The sequence below is a fragment of the Xyrauchen texanus genome, chromosome 21, assembly GCF_025860055.1.
Source record: "Xyrauchen texanus isolate HMW12.3.18 chromosome 21, RBS_HiC_50CHRs, whole genome shotgun sequence".
Taxonomy (NCBI): Eukaryota; Metazoa; Chordata; class Actinopteri; order Cypriniformes; family Catostomidae; genus Xyrauchen; species Xyrauchen texanus.
This window is the reverse complement of record NC_068296.1, coordinates 11,864,482-11,884,547: the sequence shown is the minus strand read 5'-3', so window position 1 is coordinate 11,884,547 and position 20,066 is coordinate 11,864,482. Positions and strand designations below refer to the sequence as shown.

Below are 20,066 nucleotides of genomic sequence, written 5' to 3'. Positions count from 1 at the left end.
TTTTTATGAAGTATCAACTCTCAAATGTTTCTCATATTATTATTTAGGAGAGATAAAAATAGACACAGATGAGTAACTGTTGATATCAATTATGAGTTTAGAGCTATAAAATCAGTGTTGAGAGTATAGCTCAGATAATTTGGTCTTGAAATGTTTGAGGTTAATGTTGATATCTTTTGAAACTCTAAAGAAGACATGTGAGGTCGCTGGACTTTAAAAAAAATACTTCTCCAATGTATCTCATTGCTGTCAGTGAGAGACAATTGAGAATTTATAGAGTTCTCATTTGTGTTTTGTCTTCTTTGGGTGTATAACAGGGTTGGACAAAATTTGGAATATAATAATTGGCTCCCTTTTATTTTATAAGTTTGAATTGGAATTAAATTGACCATGTCCCTTTGGATGTTGAATTGTAAACTGAATTGGAATGACAGAAAAAGGAATGAATTACAATTCAAAGAAATTGAATCCATTAGGTCAACAAACGTTTTGCAACAAAACATAACAACGTCATTAATTTTGACTAACTGTGCCTAATTATTCTCTGATATTGACAATACATTTATCTAATGCTGTCAAAACAATTAACACAGCTATCAAAATAGATTTAAATGTGTAATTAATAATTTTAATTGTATTAATATTTACAGCACCACATAATCCCCACCATATTGTTTTTAGAAAAAAATTATAAAAACTTAAATAAACTGTATAGGTTGATGTAATGTTTCTGAAACTACCTCTATATGTTGTATGATAATACAATGCATGTTTATGGGTTAATCATAGTGACATTATTATTACTGTAAAAATCCATACATTTAAAACAATTATTGTTTATAGCTATAGTTAATATTTCTTTGAATTTAATTTTGTTTTATATAATGTACTTCTTTATAAATTCAAAATGTATGTTACAATTCTGCATACTTTCAAATTTATGTTACAATTCTGCATACTGTTTTTTGCTCCCTCACTTCAAATTCAGGAATTCAACTGGAATTTTAAAAGCATTCACAACTCCATTCTGAATGGCAAACAACCTTGCTACATAATGGAATATCTTGAGTAATGGGTGGTATTCAGGTATGATGGTGTGTTTGTGTGTGTGTGTCTTTTCAGAGACAGGAAGACTTTATAGGCTATTAAATATATCATAAACATTATGAAATTCCATTGCAAGTGAATAATCTGCAAAGCTATAAACATGTTGTAAATTGTTAAAACTGAACTGTACATGCAACAAGAGGAATAAATAATTGTGTATTTTATGGCTTAGCTTATTCCAAAGTAATTCACAAGTACTCAAAAACATAATAAACTATAAACTACACTTACTATGTAAATAATAAAAACTAAAAACTTAATGTATTCATTTCAAACATGTTGCATTCCATGCAACAGGACACCATACAGTAGGAGGAAGTTTATTGAAACTGCTGTGAAAATACTGGAGCAAACATGAGGAACAAACATCTGAACCTTAACACCCCCATTGGTGAAATATTGACCTTTCATATTTAATGTGCCGCCTGTGATCGCCGTGAGGGGTAATGCTTGCAGGTGTGTATGCCCTATGTTTTATGTACACCAAAGGCTAATTGCTTGGTGTGCATTTACATGACCGATACTCTTTTAAAACCCCAACAGCCTGCAATTATTCAACACTAAAATGGTCAAAGTACACCTCGACTCGACCGTATCAGAACCTCCCATCTGTGTACGATAAAGTCATGGATGGTTGGCCATAGTGTGCGACTAGCACACAAAGCTTTATCAGCCAGAAGTCTATCAGAGAGATATGAGTGGAATAGATGTTTGTGAAACATTGACGTTTCTATTGACCATCGTTTACTGTAAACAATGTGTGTGTGTGTGTGGGGGGGTTGTACTTGCTAGTTTTGTTTATTGGGGATTACCTCCCCCTCATCCCCACCGGGATCTACGCCCCTGGGTCGAGGTGATTAATGCATTGGGTTATCAGTAAAGCCACTGGATTGGTTTAATCCATGCCTATTAGCTTTGAAGTCATCTATATGGTACTGTTTAATAACTTTAATTTATAAGTACCGTTACAAAAATCTAGAGTTCTGGCAAATGTGCAGCAAATGTGCCTCAAATTCACCACTGATTATTATCACATGCAAATGAGCTTTGTGGCAACTCTTCATTGTCGCCAAATGTTATCTGCAAGTTCACCACTACTGGTGAAGAGCTGCAAACTTCTGCCAAATATTTGCGGCAAATCGCAAGCTTATTTGCATGTGTAAATAATGAGTGGGATTTCCGCAAATTTGTCAGATTCTAGATTTTTTTGTAAGGGTAGCTTGTATCTTGGGAGGCTGCAGTTTTTTAAAGTAGCTTCCTCAACACTGATGACACTTTATAAAACAAAAAGGAGGGTCCCTTCGATATGCCCTGCTCTAACTTCCTGTTTCAACAAGAAATACATCAAAACATGACTGAAAACGGTGCTCATCAAGCCATTATATTGGGTCTTCATCAAGTAATCTTCGCAGTAGTATGCTAACAAAGTGAAAACTGACCAGAAGCCTTGGGTAGCCTTGTGTCTCTCAAAGGAGGCTAGCTGTTTTCATGGTGTTAGCTAGGGTGAGGGGGTGAAGAGGTCTCGCTTTGTTTAAATATCACAGCCTACTTCTGCTGTTTACTCTTCTCAAAATTATCAAAAAAAGACAAAGCAAGAGGGAGAAATTTAGAGGGTGGGAGGAAGTACTCAAATACACAGGCGCAGAAAAATGGACGCAAATGTAATGCGTCTTTTTTGGAAGATTAGAGACTACTGTCTGAAAAACAATTCTGCACTTATACAGCTGAATAACATTAGAGCATACGTCTCACACACACACACACACACACACACTCACAAACAAAAATAAATTCTCCCAAAGGAAAATGTTATTGCTCAGGGATAGCTCTTTAATAACTCAAGAGACTTGGTTATGTTTCTTCGAATTTCTCAACTGTAGGTATTCGAAGAAAGATGGTACTTGGCCTGAAAGGATTGAGAATCACTGTGTTGAGAGAAAAAAAAACAATAGGTACATATGAGACAATTGTTGAAACACAATAGGAGATTTTTGCAGATCGTAATCTTGGCAAATCTGCATAGCTGCGTGCTAGGTGGGATGTGCCCTTTAAAGGCTGTAGTATACCGAGTGTACTCCTTTAAACAAGCCTCGTTTAAATGAGACGGCCTTCATAGGACAAACGGAAACGGAACGTAACATGGTTGCTATGTCAGCACGCCACTCTTTAACAAGTGCGAGCGCTTTGAGTAAGAAGGTAACACATTTCCTTTGGAAGGGAATGCATGAGGTACATTTTATGAGAACTATAATGATGTAGTGAGAAAGGAAAATAGATTTTACAGGTGTACTTTAAGTCTAAAAATTTATTTTAATTACATATTAATATAATTATATATATTATATACTCTGCACCCATCTCAGTTAACTTGGAAATTAACATTCCTTGCGTTTGAACATCATATATATCCCACAAAGGATACACCTCACACATCCTCTGAATTCCAGTGAAAGAAGGTTGCATCAAATTCTGCATTCAAAGTGTCCTACTTGCTTTTCTGAAATGAGAATATTATGTATGCGGCCGACAAATACGACCTCCGGAAGACGCAGCCTTCCAAATGAGACACAGCCATTGTTAAGGTTTTGAATGAAAATGTACAGGAGATATGTGAGATAAGATTGGGCTGTTTCTCAGGAGAAAAATCTGAGAATCAAGAGAAAGTCTCCCTTTGCTCGCCATTTGATCTCATTGCTGAGTAAGAGAAAATTGTAGGTAAAGATATTTTATTTGTGATGTTTCTTTCCCGAGGACTTTTTCAAGCAAAATCTGGTTCAAATTAATAATTAGGATATTTTTACAGCGAAGTTGATTAAAAGAGAACCTCTATATCGAACTAACTTCACACTGGGCATGCTCTTTTATTTAATAGCTTATTTGTGATCTCCAAGGGTCCACCAAACTTGAACAAGCTGAATTTCAATATATTTTTGTCCAGAATCTTTTAAATAAGAGTCCAGAGAGAGCGGAACAGGATCTATCTTACCTTGCACTTATTTCTCAATGGTTAATAAATCCCTAATGGAAGGAGCAAAAAGGCTGGAAAATGCTGAATCATTGTCATATGAAACTAAAGAAGGAAAAATTTCGAGATTATCTCTTTGTACAGATACAGAGTGTAATGGCTTTTTTGAAATGATGACTGCAGAAGCATTTTACAGTTAATTTAACTTTAAATAGTAATGGACAATGTTTACATGTCTTTTGGCCCCTATTTTCAGAGATGTGTTAATGTCTCATGCTCATAAAGATACAATGTGGATACAAATTCAGTAGCTTTACAGTTTCTGGGTCAGAAACCTTTCTGTCACCCACCTAAATCATTAAACATTAGACTACCAAAATCCATTAATTATGTACAACATTTAGCATATTTCTATTTATGCATCCTTCCTACAATGCATGGTATTGCATTTGTATCAAACAAATCTTGATATAGTATGTCTAGTATGTCTACTGTATATAGAGTTATTTATGCATAATGTGTCCATGGACATTTTTTTTTTTCTTTCATACTAAATCTTACAAGATTTTAGATTAAAATGTACTCCACTTCCAAAACATTTGAAACACTTGACTGAAATGTTTCTCATGATCTTAAAAATATTTTGATCTGAAGGCATATGCTTAAATATTTGAAATGTGTTTTGTAGACAAAATTATAATTGTCCCACCATATTCATTTATTTAATAATAAAACAAAAATTAATAATAAAAAAATAACTGAAATTGATGACTTGGACCAAATAATAAAGAAAAGCAGCCAATAAGTGCCCAATATAGATGGGAACTCCTTCAATACTGTTTAAAAAGCGTTCATGAGTTCATGTCTGCAAATTCTAGACAAAGGGTGACTACTTTGAAGATGCTAAAATATAACACAGTTTTGATTTATTTTGGATCACGACATAATAATTCCCATAGTTTCATTTATGTTATTCCATAGTTTTGATGGCATTACTATCATTCTAAAATGTGAATTATATATATATATATATATATATATATATATATATATATATATATATATATATATATATATATATCAGTGGGGATTTGTTTAAGACTGCAAGGGAAGCTCAGCTTCCCTATAATATCAAAAAAATAATGGTCAAATATGTACTATTGTGTAAACAATTTATTGACTAAAAATGCGTTACAACACGTTCATCTCGAAGACGAGTTCGTTCAGAATCAGCTACATTACATATAGCAGGTCGGCTGACTCGATTTACTTCTCATACATTCCCGTAGCATCAGTGCATTTCCCTGTTGAAGCCGAGCGTCCATTGACTTCAATGTGGCTGCTCTGAACAGTTTTTTTCAGTGCTCCGAAAATAGACGGTCATTGGATAAATGCTACGCTCAGCGTCTCTGGGGGTGAATGAGGAGTGGGCTGGCCCGGACTCCGGGCTTCCGTGTGATGATTGGAGGATCTGTCGAAAGACTGCATCTCCTTTTGATTGACAGCGAATCTGCACTATAAGAAGTCACTGAAGCTATTTCGCGCTCAGTCCCATCGCGGATTTCTGAAGTGTAGTCGAAAGACAAACTGCTGCAACCTATTTCTTTATATTTGTTTGGCGAAATTGCTAGTCAATTTGCATAATACATTTCACACAATTATACACCACATTCCTTGTTTCAGTTTTACCAAGTTTAATATATTTTGTTTTACAGCGTTCGTTCGTTCGTTCGTTTGTTCGTTCGTTCATTCATTCATTCATTCATACAGTAGGCTAGGCTAGCGTCGTACGGGTGAAACTGCGCACGATGGCAGACGGTGCTAATATTGTCGACCTGATTTTGGCGAAGCCATTTGAAAGTCTTCCTTACGAGGAAAAAATTAGAATTAAACAGCAGGGCAGATCAACACCTAAGATTGATTTAGTGCAAAAAATAGGGTAAATAAGTTTATAATGTAGGCCGAAAATGAGCTTCCCCTCTTTGAAAGACCAGCAGCCGCCACTGATATATATATATATATAAAGAATGAGTAAGTGTTTCAAAACTTTTGACTGGTAGTGTATATGAATATAGAATGTATAATGGTAGGTGTATATTTTATATCCTGTAATTGGTCACAATGTATTTTAAGTTTATCAATATTTAACCTTTTTGCCTACACTAGTTAATTTTAAATAGTCCTACGGTGTGATGAATTAATTTTTTTAAGTACAAATATTCCATGTCGAATATCAATTACTGTCATAAGAGGTCATAAAAACTGCATGCACTGTATTTATGAAATAATTAAAAAAAAAATGTCCATACAGTTGCCTGTGTCCTCTCTGAAATATTAATTAATTCTATCGATATCCAGAGAGCGATTGAGCAGTTGAGGGAGAGAGAGATGGATGGTAGGGTAAAATGTTAACCATGTTGACAGCTTTAATTAAAAACTTTTTAAGGTGTTTTCACTGCAATTTAACCATGTATTGTCCATTCCCTGCTTGCACTGAAATTAATTCAATCTCTGAAATTAATTCCATTTATAACCATTTATCCCATGCGATACATAAAACGCAAATCCATTTATGCTCACGCATTCAGAATCAGACATAATGACACACATGAACACATCACAGAATCACACTGACTTGTGGAATTAAACATGGGCATGGGGCATCCTAAAGAGGTGGCTGCATGTAGTCATTTCTCCTTTTTCCTGTAATCCTGCCATGCTGTGTTTTGACCTATTGGCTCTAAATGGGAAGGAATATAGCTGGTCTGGGGGATGCTGGAGGAGGATTGTTTTCGCTGCTGTAGCTCAATGTTTGGTTGTCTGTTGTTCCATACCATTTAAAGCTTAAGTGTGTAATGGCTGTCACCAAATGGAATTGCAATATAAAGATTGTTTTTAAACTGCTTTCATGAATACTCCTGCCATCCGCAACTGGTCTCAGAAAAAACAAAGACCCCATTCCTTTGCATCACTAATGCATCACTATCTGTTCATAGTGTCTATGAACAGATAATCTGCCATTTTACACTGATTTGTGTGAAAGTAAATAAAAGTAATTGTTGCTGTTAGTGTCTAGTGTTCATTTTACCAGGAAACTGCCGCAATACATACAAGCCACATAATGTTTTATTTTATTTTTGCAAATATTTAGGTATAGTAAAGTTATTCTGTGGAACCAGGTTGGTTGTTTAACCTTTCTATATATGGGTGGGCAAATGCATGGAATCTGTGAAGTGCTTTGCGTATACAAGCCATCAGCCGCTAAAAAAATAACGATGCTACGAGTGAGAGATTGCTTTCTCTTTGCCATACCTTAGTGCTGTTCTTAGTTAGTTGTCTGGATAATGGCTATCTCTTGAGGCTTTCTGTGACTCTGTTTTTCATGTGTAATGGAGAGAGGGGGCTTAATCTCGCCTGAATGCATCACACCGCAATACCATCTCTCACTTTGGTGCTCCTATGTTTCTGGGTGCTATTTCTGCCAATCGACACAGACCCAGACTGAAGCTCAATGTTTCCCCCTACCGTCTGAGAGGGGTAAAATTCTCATGGTGGTGATAGTTTTACTACATCTCTTTGCAAATAATCCTCTTTTATCTCCACAGCCAGAACCTCTTGATATGCAGTATGGCTTTTCCAGCAGTGAAAATAATTACATTTATGTGCTTTTACATAAAAGTTATTAAAATGGAATGCACAACCAATAAACAAAGAGACATGAATCAGATATTAACATTCATGAGAAAGCAATGACATATAATAATAATAATTCATACTGAATTTCTGGGGGTAGCAGTGGTGGATGTCAAATGTCCTGACTTTCGCACAGTGGAGGGCTATTAAAACCGGCTAGCTGCCAAAGGAAGTGTCCTCCAGCTCACTCTCTCTCTCTTTCGCTCTTTCTATCTCTCTTTCTCTCTCTCACTCACTCTCTCGTTCGTTTCTCATTGAAACTATAGCTTCCAACCCCCACACCCCTCCATATCTCTTCCATCCCGGTCTCTCTTCTACTCCATCTGCAGATTCTGCATATGTTATGGAAGGCAGCGACAGCAGTTTATATAACACTAGAATAGATGCCTGCATTAACACATCCAGACTGTGGGATAATATCTAGCAATCTTGTGTTCAACATCAGCTTTGTTGAGATTAAATAAGCAATTTCGAGTCTTGCAGTGAGTCTGTGCTAGGACTAGAATCATCATCTTTGTCCAAGCATTAAAACTGTAACAGAGCTAGAATTATCTGTGTCCTACATGATATGCCCGATTGCAACCAGATATGTGGAAATTTTAATTTGCTAAATTGATTATGGTAATTTGCACAAGGGCAAATGTAAGTTTATGTAGGCATTTGCAAATGGTAGTAGGTATCATACATTATAACCTCACAACTAGCTACAACGTCTGCTCAAATTTAACTTTCATTAATGTATACAAGTGTGTGTCTTAATGTATCTGACAATCTTTGCCAAAAATTGTTTCCTTAACCTCGCCTGTGCATGTAAAATTTTGAGCTACTTTGTGTAATTAATTTCTTCTTGATGTGTGTGCACGCATTAGAGTGTTTAAGATTCATAAATAGAATATCATCATGGGAGCTAAACCATTTTCCTCTGTGCTCTGTTTGTTGCAGGAGTGTACCCATGGAGGGGCTGCTTCTGTGCCTGGCTCTGTTCTCCTTGCCCTCCTATGCCATGCTGTGCCCCAAGCGCTGTACCTGCCAGAATTTGCTGCCCTCGTACACTGTGCTGTGTGCCAAAACCGGCTTGCTCTTTGTACCACCCAATATCGACCGACAGACTGTTGAGCTAAGACTGATGGACAACTTCATCACAACTCTGCGCCATAAAGACTTTGCTAACATGAGCAGTCTCATACACCTCACACTCTCCCGGAACACTATCAGCCAGATTAGACCTTATGCCTTCGCTGACCTGCAGGATCTGCACGCGCTGCATTTGGACGCTAACCGACTAACAATCCTGGATGACACTCACCTGCAGGGGCTGGTTAATCTACGCCACCTTATACTCGCCAACAACCAGCTTCATAGCATCTCAGACGGAGCCTTTCAAGACTTCTTAGAAACACTGGAAGATCTAGATCTGTCTTATAACAATCTGGTGGATGTACCGTGGGATACTATAGCCTTGCTAGCCAGCGTTAACACCCTGAGTCTGGATCACAATCTTATTGAGTTTGTGCCTGAAGGGATATTTTCTAATCTTCACAAACTGGCCAGACTGGATATGACGTCCAATAAGCTAAAAAAGATTCCCCCAGACCCTCTCTTCCTACGGATCCCTGTCTATGCTAAAATGAAAGGGTCGCCGTTGACCGCACTGGTCCTTAGTTTTGGTGGGAACCCGCTGCATTGCAACTGTGAGCTGGTTTGGCTCAGACGCCTCACTCGAGAAGATGATCTGGAGACTTGTGCGTCACCTCGAGAACTAGCTGGAAAGTACTTCTGGACAATTCGAGAGGAAGAGTTTGTGTGTGAGCCACCCATGATCACCCGTCACACTTCCAAAATGTTTGTCATGGAAGGTCAAGAGGTCAGTCTGCGATGTCGCTCCGTTGGAGACCCCGAACCAACCGTCCACTGGGTTAGTCCTGACGGGAAGCTGATCAGCAACACCTCACGCACCATATGTTATGAAAATGGCTCTCTTGATATCTTAACAGCCACAGTGAAAGACTCAGGTTTGTTCACCTGTATAGCTTCCAATGCAGCAGGAGAGGCCACAGCTCCAGTGGAATTAGTAGTAAACCCCTCACCGCATTATGATCCCAAACTGGAGCCAGAACCGGGACCCTCGGACATGCCTACTTCCATAAAGTCCAACAGTAGTGGCAGTGGGGGCCAGGCACGAGCAGATCAGCGAGTCAGTGTCTCTGAAATCACCTCGACCTCTGCAGTGATCCGCTGGCCTCCACAAAGCCACATCCCTGGAGTCCGCATGTACCAGATCCAGTACAACAGCACAACCGATGACATTCTTATATACCGGTGAGTGATGAACAACATTATGCTGTATCCTTTTCTTCTTCAGAGATTATCTTATTGTACAGAATTAATCTGGAGGTGTCAGCAACAATTTTTTTTGTTTAAGAGGCTGCATCATGATAGTTATGTTTTACACTTATATATTAATAAATAGGTACTACACAGTATTCAAAGCCCAAGTTATGGTTTGTTTATGAACTAATTTATTATGGTTTATTTATTTATTATGGTTTGTAATAAAAAATGAAAATAAAATAAGATATTTCCCAAGAGACATTTTTGTGTTAATAACAATTATATAGCTTAAATAGGGTATGTATATATATATATATATATATATATATATATATATATATATATATATATATATATATATATATATATATATGCTATGATTATTTAGCTATTATTAAAGCTATTAACACAAATGTCTTAGAGGGAATATATATCTTTTTTAAATTAGAACTAGTTCATAAACAAACCATAACTTGCTTTTGGGTCCTGCCTCTGCTTATTCATGAAACGCACACACACACACACACACACACACACATGTTGTGTTTCCATGTTTTATGGGCGACTTTCCATAGACATAATGGTTTTTATACTGTACAAACTTTATATTCTATCCCCTAAACCTAACTCTACCCTTAAACCTAACCCTCACAGAAAACTTTCTGCATTTTTACCTTTTGAAAAAACATAATTTAGTATGATTTATAAGCTGTTTTCCTCATGGGGACCGACAAAATGTCCCCACAAGGTCAGAAATTTCGGGTTTTACTATCCTTATGGGGACATTTGGTCCCCACAAAGTGATAAATACACGCACACACACACACACACACACACACACACACACACACACACACACACACACACACACACACACACACATTATATTTATATATATATGCTATGATTATTTAGCTATTATTAAAGCTATTAATGCAGAAATATATATATATATATATATCTATATATATTTATTTATTTATTTTGTTATGGATTTGTTATGTTTATAAACAATCCATAACTTGCATTTGGAAACAAGACTTGCAAAAACAAGAAGGCGGGGAATGGCGCAAGACTGAGAGACATGTGGCAATACCGAAACAAAACAAAGCCACGTGTTCTCAAGATAGAGACAACCGAATGGCATGAGCGCATATCACCAAGACGATAAGGCAACATACGCTCATGCCAACCAACAGATAAGAAGAGAGAATGCCTGGCAATGATAACAAATCAATGCCATGCATTTTCACACTAGACAAAGCCTGAGCATACATCGTAAACAACAGGCAACAAAACGAGACAGGACACCAGTGTGAGAGTTCAGCCACACATAAATCCTACACCTCAGACAGAATTAACCGAACCTCAGCACAACATAAAGGCAGCTCACACAGATTATTGATGCGAGTGCATCCCACTAAGGTGACATAAGCTCAATGCACTCACTCCAATTCAAGACAAGGCATGGAACATAAATGCCTGGATCCCGACACCAAAACTGAACCAGACAGTGATGTCAGGATCCAGACATCATGCTCCGGACATGAGACACGAGACTGACAGATGAGCGCAAGGCAGGGAAACCATAACCGAAGCCATGCGCTCACACATAGACAGATGACAGAACAATGATGGCATGACCTTGTCACACAAAAAGCCATACTGACAGAGGGACAGGATTGTGACAGTATATATATTAAGAGCTGTCAAAGTTAACGTTAATAATGCACTTTTAACTTTTTTTTTTAATTATTCTTTTTAACACCACAACTTTTTTAACGTTGATAACGCACATCCTTATATTACCCTTTTAATAAAACCATGCATTGACCATCATGAAAGCAGATGGTGGGAGACATTATGCTGAGCCCTGTGCCAACCATTTCAATGTGGCAAAGCAGGGGAATATTAGAATGAAGTAATCACACACAAAAAACAGTTAGTAAATGACTGCAGCGGCCATTTGAACAGCTTCCTTGCACTGCACACCAGAGTTTTAGTGCTGGCTGATGTTTCCAGGAATGATAAAGTTTAGTGGATAAATTGGAAAAATCTGCTCATCTCATCTGTAAGCATGCACATTTGAAGCTCTGTAAATTCAGGTGTTACACAAAATTACTTCAAATTCTGCTTGTAAAATCATGTTTCTGCTTAGATTACATGCAAGTATAATTAAGATAAACAGTGTGTGTTTTAAGTGCTTTCATTTACTTATTTTACTTATTGCGCTATATCATGCAATAATACACAGACATAGGCCTTATGATTAATGTGTCATACCAGTGTCTCTCCTACAAAATCCAAACACAAGTGGTAAAAAAAAAAGCATAGAATGCATAATAATTACAACGGTGATGTGTCTCGCTTGTCCACATCTGATTGAATCACCCCAAATGGGTACAAGCTGTTCTTTTATTTTGTTTGTTTACATGTTTTCATTGTCCTGCTAAGTTTGTGCAGGAATTTCAGGATGGTAAATGCTCTGTACTTATATAGCACCTTTTTAACCTTAGCGGTATGCAAAGCGCTTTACACTGTGGCTCTCATTCACGCACAAATTCACACACCAATGATGGCAGAGCTGCCATGCATGGCGCTAGCCTGCCATTGGGAGCAATTTGGGGTTCATTGTCTTGCCCAAGGACACATATGTGCCTGGAATTGAACCACCAACCCTGCGATTAGTGGACAACCTGCTCTACCACCTGAGCCACAGCTGATCCATAAGCAACAGCCACCCCCATAATCTCTAGGGATCTGCTCACCTGTTAATCAACGTTAATCAAGGATGCACTAAAGGAAGAGTTTTAAACAGGCACGCGAGATGGGAATAATGCAGGCTGCTTTTGAACTTCGCAAACAGTCAGGAAAGTCCTCCATGGCAGCACATTTCCAGCTAACGGAAACCCTAATATGCACAGTCTCCAAGGTTCTGTCAGGGCAACAGTGCAGTGTCTCTGCATAATTGTGTGTTTGATAGTGCACTAGCCACTGGAGAACAGCAGAAGATGCTGGAACCCTGCAGGTAATCTACATTGTCATTAGCCCATTTAATCCTACTGAATGGTGTGAAAGGGGTCTAAAAGGAGTTGTTAATGTGTTTTACATAGAGTTGTCAATTGTATTTGACAGTGCAGACTTTTTTTTGCGTGAGTGGTGAAAATAGTCACATATCCAGATCTATTTTATTCCAGTGTGCTCCTCTAAACATTGTGTCTGTTAAAACACCATAAAAGGAAGCAAATATCTCCTGTCATAATGCATATACAATATATATATATATATATATATATATATATATATATCAGTATATGCTATTGTTATTTAGCAATTATTAAATCTCCAGTTTGGCTGAATAGGAAAACAATATAATTTTATTTACTATCTATTGCATGGTTAGTTAAATTTTACTATTTTCATTTAACCCTGCTGGCTACATCAGATCAGACCTGCGATACCATTTCTTTGTTGTAACCAACCAGTTGAGTTGGACCACTAGCATGGGCAACTCACAATTTACCAATGTCCAGAATACTAATGATTTCTTGATTAATAAGAATGATTTCTGAAGCCCATATTACTAGCATGTCTTTTTACAATGAGCTTTGTTTATGGAAAACCATAAATAGAAAATGTGTAATGCTGATTCCATGTATTTCAAAACTATAGTAAACCTCTGGATGGTCCAGATGACAATGTCATCTTTTCAAATGGCTCAAATGACTATTCCAGCTTTCTATAGAATATCCTGGATGGTCTATCCCCCGAAATGTTTTTTTTTTTAATCTGGGTATTTCTGCATTAGATAAACAAATGGATGCTGTTTTTGTTTAAAGAGAAAGCCTGGCATCTGAGACTACGGCTTTTAATGGCTTATGGCAGAATTCTATTCCGATAGTAGCTGATACATTGAAAATCCACTGATGAATACAAATGGCCCTATATGACTGCCACAACCCAACAAGTACACAATAATGTCATGAATGCAATGTATGAAGTATGGCAATACTAAATGGATTCTTTTGGTAATTAATGGATCCTACTCAACAGGACAAGCTGTTTTAACCCTTGTGCATCAATTAAAAAAAGTTACACATAGGTTCATTATGGACAAAAATGGCCATGTCCAAAAACTGTCATAAAAATATTATAGATTTATATTTTTTTCCACTTTCACTGACATAATTTTTTTAACCAGCATCAGCTCTAATCATAATGACCAAACATTCATTCATTTTTAGAATTTTAACCCTTTAAACGCTGGTTTGTTTACATAATGCCACTGTTGTTGTTTTAGGAAAAAATTAAAAATAGTAATTATTTTCAATTTAATAGATGCTAAGCAGAATTTTTTTTCTTTGAGTATTAGAGCCTCGGATATGTCAATGATTAACAACAACATTCATTTTGATGCTTTCATATTTTTTATGCAGTATCAGATTTAAAAAAAGCTACCACTTAGGTCCATAATGGACAAAAATGGCCATGTCAAAAAGTGTCATAAAAATATTATAGAATAATATTTTTTCTACTTTCACTGACTTATATTTTAACCAGCATCAGTTCTAATCATAATTACCAAACATTCATTTATTTTCAGAATTTTAACACTTTAAACGCCGGTTTGTTTACATAATGCCACTGTTGTTTTTTATAAAAAATATAATAATTATAATTATTTTCAATTTAATAAATGCTAAACAGAATTTTTTTATTTTTATTATTAGAGCCTCAGACACATACAAACCACACTCTGAAATCCATACCAACACACTCACACAATTATATATTCATAATGTATCTAATTGGCTCTATAATATGCATAAGCCAAAAACAGCAGAAAACAACAACAAAAGCGATGATATGCCAAACCTGAAAAAATGGCACGATCTGATAAAAAATATTTAAAATGTACATTTTGAAGCCTTGCCAACATAATGAAAGCATGTTAAACAAGATTGCATAATTTTATAGTTAAATGGCACTGGGATTAAAAATCGCAGTTTTAATGGGTTTCAATGTGCCATTTTTGTCCAAAACGACGCTAAGAGGGAGTATTTTGTGTAACTAGTGCAAAAAATATTTTTTTAAAGAAAATAGGGTGAAATATTAAAATTCCAATAAAAATTCACTAAAATTCCAATGAAAATTTTATGCAGTTAGCATTAACACAGACAAAGTTATCAAAAAAACAAAACTGAAAAAGCCAAAAATGTCCACAAGGATGCACAAGGGTTAAGATACATGCTCAATGTGTCAGAAAAGCCCTTGAAAAAATTTCATTTTCGCAGAGGAAGATTGGCTGCCATGGTAATAGTTTCAGTCAGATTTTGTCTGATATAATTCAAACTGTTTTTTTTTTTAAGCATGAACCACTACAAGTTGTATTGTCATCCTTCAATAAATCACTCTACTAGTTATTTTCAGGAAGAAGACAATAATAACAAAATAACAATTAAAATTGCAAGTCAAGTCCTGAAAGATTACAATTAAGGAAAAAAACACATTGATTTTGAAGTATGTCTGTATTTCAGAACAGAATCCTTTTCTTTATAATACATGGAGAAGACAGGCCTTGTCTTACGTTGCCTATTATTTTATGACCTTTTTTTCTTATATTTTTTATTGTATATGAAGATGCTTGTCTCAGGGATTATACCATACATAAATGACTACATAATTTTTCCTTTTTAACATTCAGCCATGGCCTCACCACCAGTTACTACCTTGATTTCTCCTTGAAGGGATCTGTAAGGATGTAATTAACTCCTGCAATAATCCCTGTGGATAGATTAAGAGAGAAGAAAGGATACATACAGAAAGCACTTTGCTATTAATTATGGAAAAAGCACGGAGACTTCTTTGGTTTATAGAGCTGGAGAGTAATCCGAATGACTTTCAGAATCAATTAAGAATGTATGCAATGGACACGCCGTTGACAGTGAGCTGGGTTAGGGTAAGGTTGAGTTAGATCAGGTGTCTGAGAAACTGAGACCAGGGTGAGAAAATACGGTGTAAACTTTGAATTGAAATGACAGGTTAAATTTGAAGTTATCTCTTGGAGAAAGACTGCTGCAGGCACAGTGTGCATGGTGCCAAATAAAGACTTATAGAAGTGGAAGATTTTGTGTCAGATGGAATATATTTACGTTTGCATTCAACTTCTTGGCAGATGATCTCTTAAAGCAATTGACAGGAAAGTAAACACATGTTATTTCTGTATTAATAATATCTCAGTGCACGTTTGATTTGTTGAAACTAGTTTCTCGTGTTTCAAACTGAGTTTACGTCCAACATGTTGATTTAGAAGTTTAGCAGTAGAAACAATCTTGATTATAAAGTATTATTTTAAAATGTAATCCAAAGTTTTACAGATACAAATATCTCTCAAAATGAATACATATTTCTACAGTTATACCTATATATGGTTGTGGTATATGTTTTTAGCATTTTAGTGTGTTTTGACTGTCTTTGCTTTTTTAACCATATTCAGTGTCTCATGTCTATATAAATAAATACAAAACTGATAACAGCCCGTTTGGATCTTCACTTTGGCATGCAATGGCTATTCTGGATCCTCCAAAGAGCCTTGTGAATGACATTCAAAGACATCTGGTTGAATTATTTCTGGTCTGGGCAGCACTGGCTGAGAGCAGCAGTGCTATACCAATCTGTAAAGGAGGACAATGGCTCATTGATATTGAATGTAGCTGCTTTCAGGTTACAGGCTTCTTAAAGTTTTCTTTATAAAAGACACATCCTCAGAGTATGGAGGGTTTTCACTAACTACTTTACACAAGGATTTGTAAAGCGATTTTGGGGCAAAGAAGAACCCATCATTTATAACCCCATGCTACCAGCAAAGAGTTTTCAATGAGAACTGCACTAGTAAAAGCAGGTCTCACCAAGGTGTCACGTTTTCTGGACATGGATGAGTGGTTGACTCTAGATGTTGCAACAAGGATTGGAGTAAAATCGTTATGAATTTCTGAGAAATGTTATGCTGTATTACCACTTGATTTTAAATAGGCTCTGGAGAGGGAATTATCAGAACACAATGGTGGCAGTGTCACAAAGTTTCCAGAAATGGACATAAATGCAGTTGTGGCCTTATGACAGGAAGAAGAGTGCAAGCTGCTCATTTTCAGAACTCTGGAACATAACTTTTTTTTGTGATCTCTCTCTCTATCTTTTTCTCTTTCTCTCTTTCTCTCCATTTATCATGTCCCACTCTATTTGCATGTTTTTTTTTACATCTTTAATTTAAGCTGGTCTTTAAGTGGGTAATTAAACTGTACTAGCTCCTTCATATGACAGTGAGAAGGCAGGGTCTCTATGCCAAGTGACATATCTTCAGAAAAGCTAGAGACTCCCACCCCAACACACACACATACACATTACTTACAGTGACAGCTCTGAGACAGGGTGCAACAAGGCCGACCCTCTGCAGCTCTAAAGGACCCATCGCTGCCAGATTTGAGAAGGATTTTGCTCAGTATATATCCATCAAGTGAGAGATGGCTGCTCATTAGCACATGCCACTGTAACAGTGCGAAGCTAAAACTATCCGAAACTTACCACTTATTGAATTAATTGACAGGTCTGTATCTCAGTAACTTTAAGGTTTTGCACTAATGCTGGTTTGCAGTGGTTTTGTACTGTATGTTGGATTGAAATACCTAGTTCAAAACTGTTGTAATTAGGTTAACGATTGTGCATTTTATCCTCAAGACAAAATTCCAATATCATCAAATTTGTGTAAAAGCTTATAGATATACAAGTGTAAATTAGTGTCAACTGTACTGACAGATCCCCAGCATGAGTCCTGTAATGAGCAATGTAATTCAAACAAATGGCATTAATAAACTTCACAGCAGATGCGCTGAACATCATATTATATGTTATCAAACATATAATGTGGTTTTTAGATGCTTATAATGTTTGATTATGATAGATAAGATGTGATCGCTAACGTACTTGCCGGCTATATGCGTCGCCATATTTATTGCATTGTAATACTGCATGGGATTCTGACTTCATCATAGCATAGAAGCATAGAAGGTTCTTAAATCCTAGCCCTTCCACTTAGTGGTTAGAGTGACTGACAGACATAATGGGAGAAGGCTCAAGTGGACTGACTAGTTTGTATATTCTTTGTTTGATGTCAGAAAACATGGCTGTGTTGTTTCATCAAAACAGACAGCTCCAACTGTAACGCCTTTAAACTTTTTTTTAGTGATTGTTTGAGTTATTTGGATGATGAAAAGACTATTTGAGCAGCTGGTTCATTATGACAACAGCTTCAGTCCCTCTTTGCTTGTAAACAACAGCACAAATACAGATCGCACCAGTATGATCATTCGCCTCTGAGCCCAGCATAGTGTAATCACATTGGTTTGAATGTGCGTATGAAAGGTTAAACAACACAGGATTACATTAAAGGGTCAACGATATAATCAAGGTAGACTCATTGGTGGGATTACGATTTCTGAGACCCCAGCATGGTCGGTTGCTTGGGGCCTCGGAAATCGTTTTGAGAATGTTTGCTTCGAAAATTACATAGGATGAATTTTAATTTATGATTTAAAATAAATGTTATCAACCATTGTAGCCAAGTACATTCAAATCGTTTAATGAAATAAAAATCTAGTTAAAGATAATTAATACATGTTAGGGTAAATATTTACCCTAAAAATTATTTATATTTATACAAAAAATGTTTTGAACAGGGTGTGCAAAACCTACTGCTTTCACCCAGTAACATTTTGTTATTCAGTTATTTATTAATTTTATAACCCAACAATTATTTATTGTTGCCCAGTTTGCCATTATAATATGATACAGTTTTTGTATTACTTTGAAGATTTGTTGTATACAATAGTAATATATTCTGGTCTTATTTACTTTCATCTGTAGCTTATACTCTGACACTGAGGCTGTATTTTGTGTAAGCATTGTAGGCAACATTCATAACTAACACAATAAACATACAACGCGTGGTGGCCTCTCTGCAAAATAGACCAGAAAGGAAGAAAACATAGTTTATCAAGTGCTGAAATTTACTTTTTGAAGAACAATCTGGAATAATTGTAACAGTCCCATCTTTGCAACCTGATCTTGTTCAGAACGTTAAATCTTTGTGACACCAGTGCTGAAAAATAAATAAAATCAAGACACAGTTCAATGACCCAACGTCCAGGGCCCCATGCAATTTTGTGGTGGTTAAAACCACTACTGGGTGGACTTTACGTTTTCAGGACAAGGACATTTTTCATAAATGTCAGGTTGTGGCAGGTTGTCACAGTTTTATCGGGGCATGTTATCACATGTATTTCATGTTGTTTTATTTTTTTATTACAATTTCTTCTGATTAAAACAATGGTTTCATATGTTTGTATGTTACCTTCTACAGGTTTACATCATTTTGTGTTTCATAATTGCTTTTACTGTTTAAACTTGCCATTAGTCTATAAAAAAAAAATATTTAGGTGGAGTCAAATGGTGACTGTGGCTATATAATCTCTGCTCTCCACCTCTATAGGACAGACTCTGTTTTTTTCCAGCCCAGTTGTTGTGCTTCCACTGCCATATCAGCAAAACATAGCCTCTTGTGCTCGTAAGCTTCATCCACTCTACCCTCCCATGGGACTGTAAATTAGTTGATGTACAGTATGCATTTTGCAGTGATGTGGGCCAGAGCACAAAGTCTGGCCTGAGATGCTAAGACCAAACTGATTTACTGTTACATTTAAAATATGCTTAGTATTCACTTTAATACTTGGGACTGGATTAAAGGATTTTACATGCTTTGGTTATTGATTATGACACTAAAGCATGGCTCAGTATTTGCATGTATTAAATCTTTGATAAATGCTCATGTGTGATTATCCGGTAAATATGTATTCTAATGTTCCCTGTCTGTCGCTCACTTCGACGTTCTGTCGAAGAAGCGACCCTAGGGGTCTCT

The 20,066-nt window shown here is 36.4% G+C and overlaps 1 protein-coding gene across 1 annotated transcript in view; it reads left to right on the top strand.

Moving 5' to 3' along the window:
• Nucleotides 1–20,066, top strand: part of si:cabz01090165.1 (uncharacterized protein LOC100333421 homolog) — a 220,291-nt gene that overhangs the window by 187,970 nt on the left and 12,255 nt on the right. Inside the window, exon 3 of the mRNA XM_052152996.1 lies at nucleotides 8,708–10,084. Coding sequence (XP_052008956.1) covers nucleotides 8,708–10,084 — 1,377 coding nt within the window. The remainder of the gene's footprint in view (nucleotides 1–8,707; nucleotides 10,085–20,066) is intronic.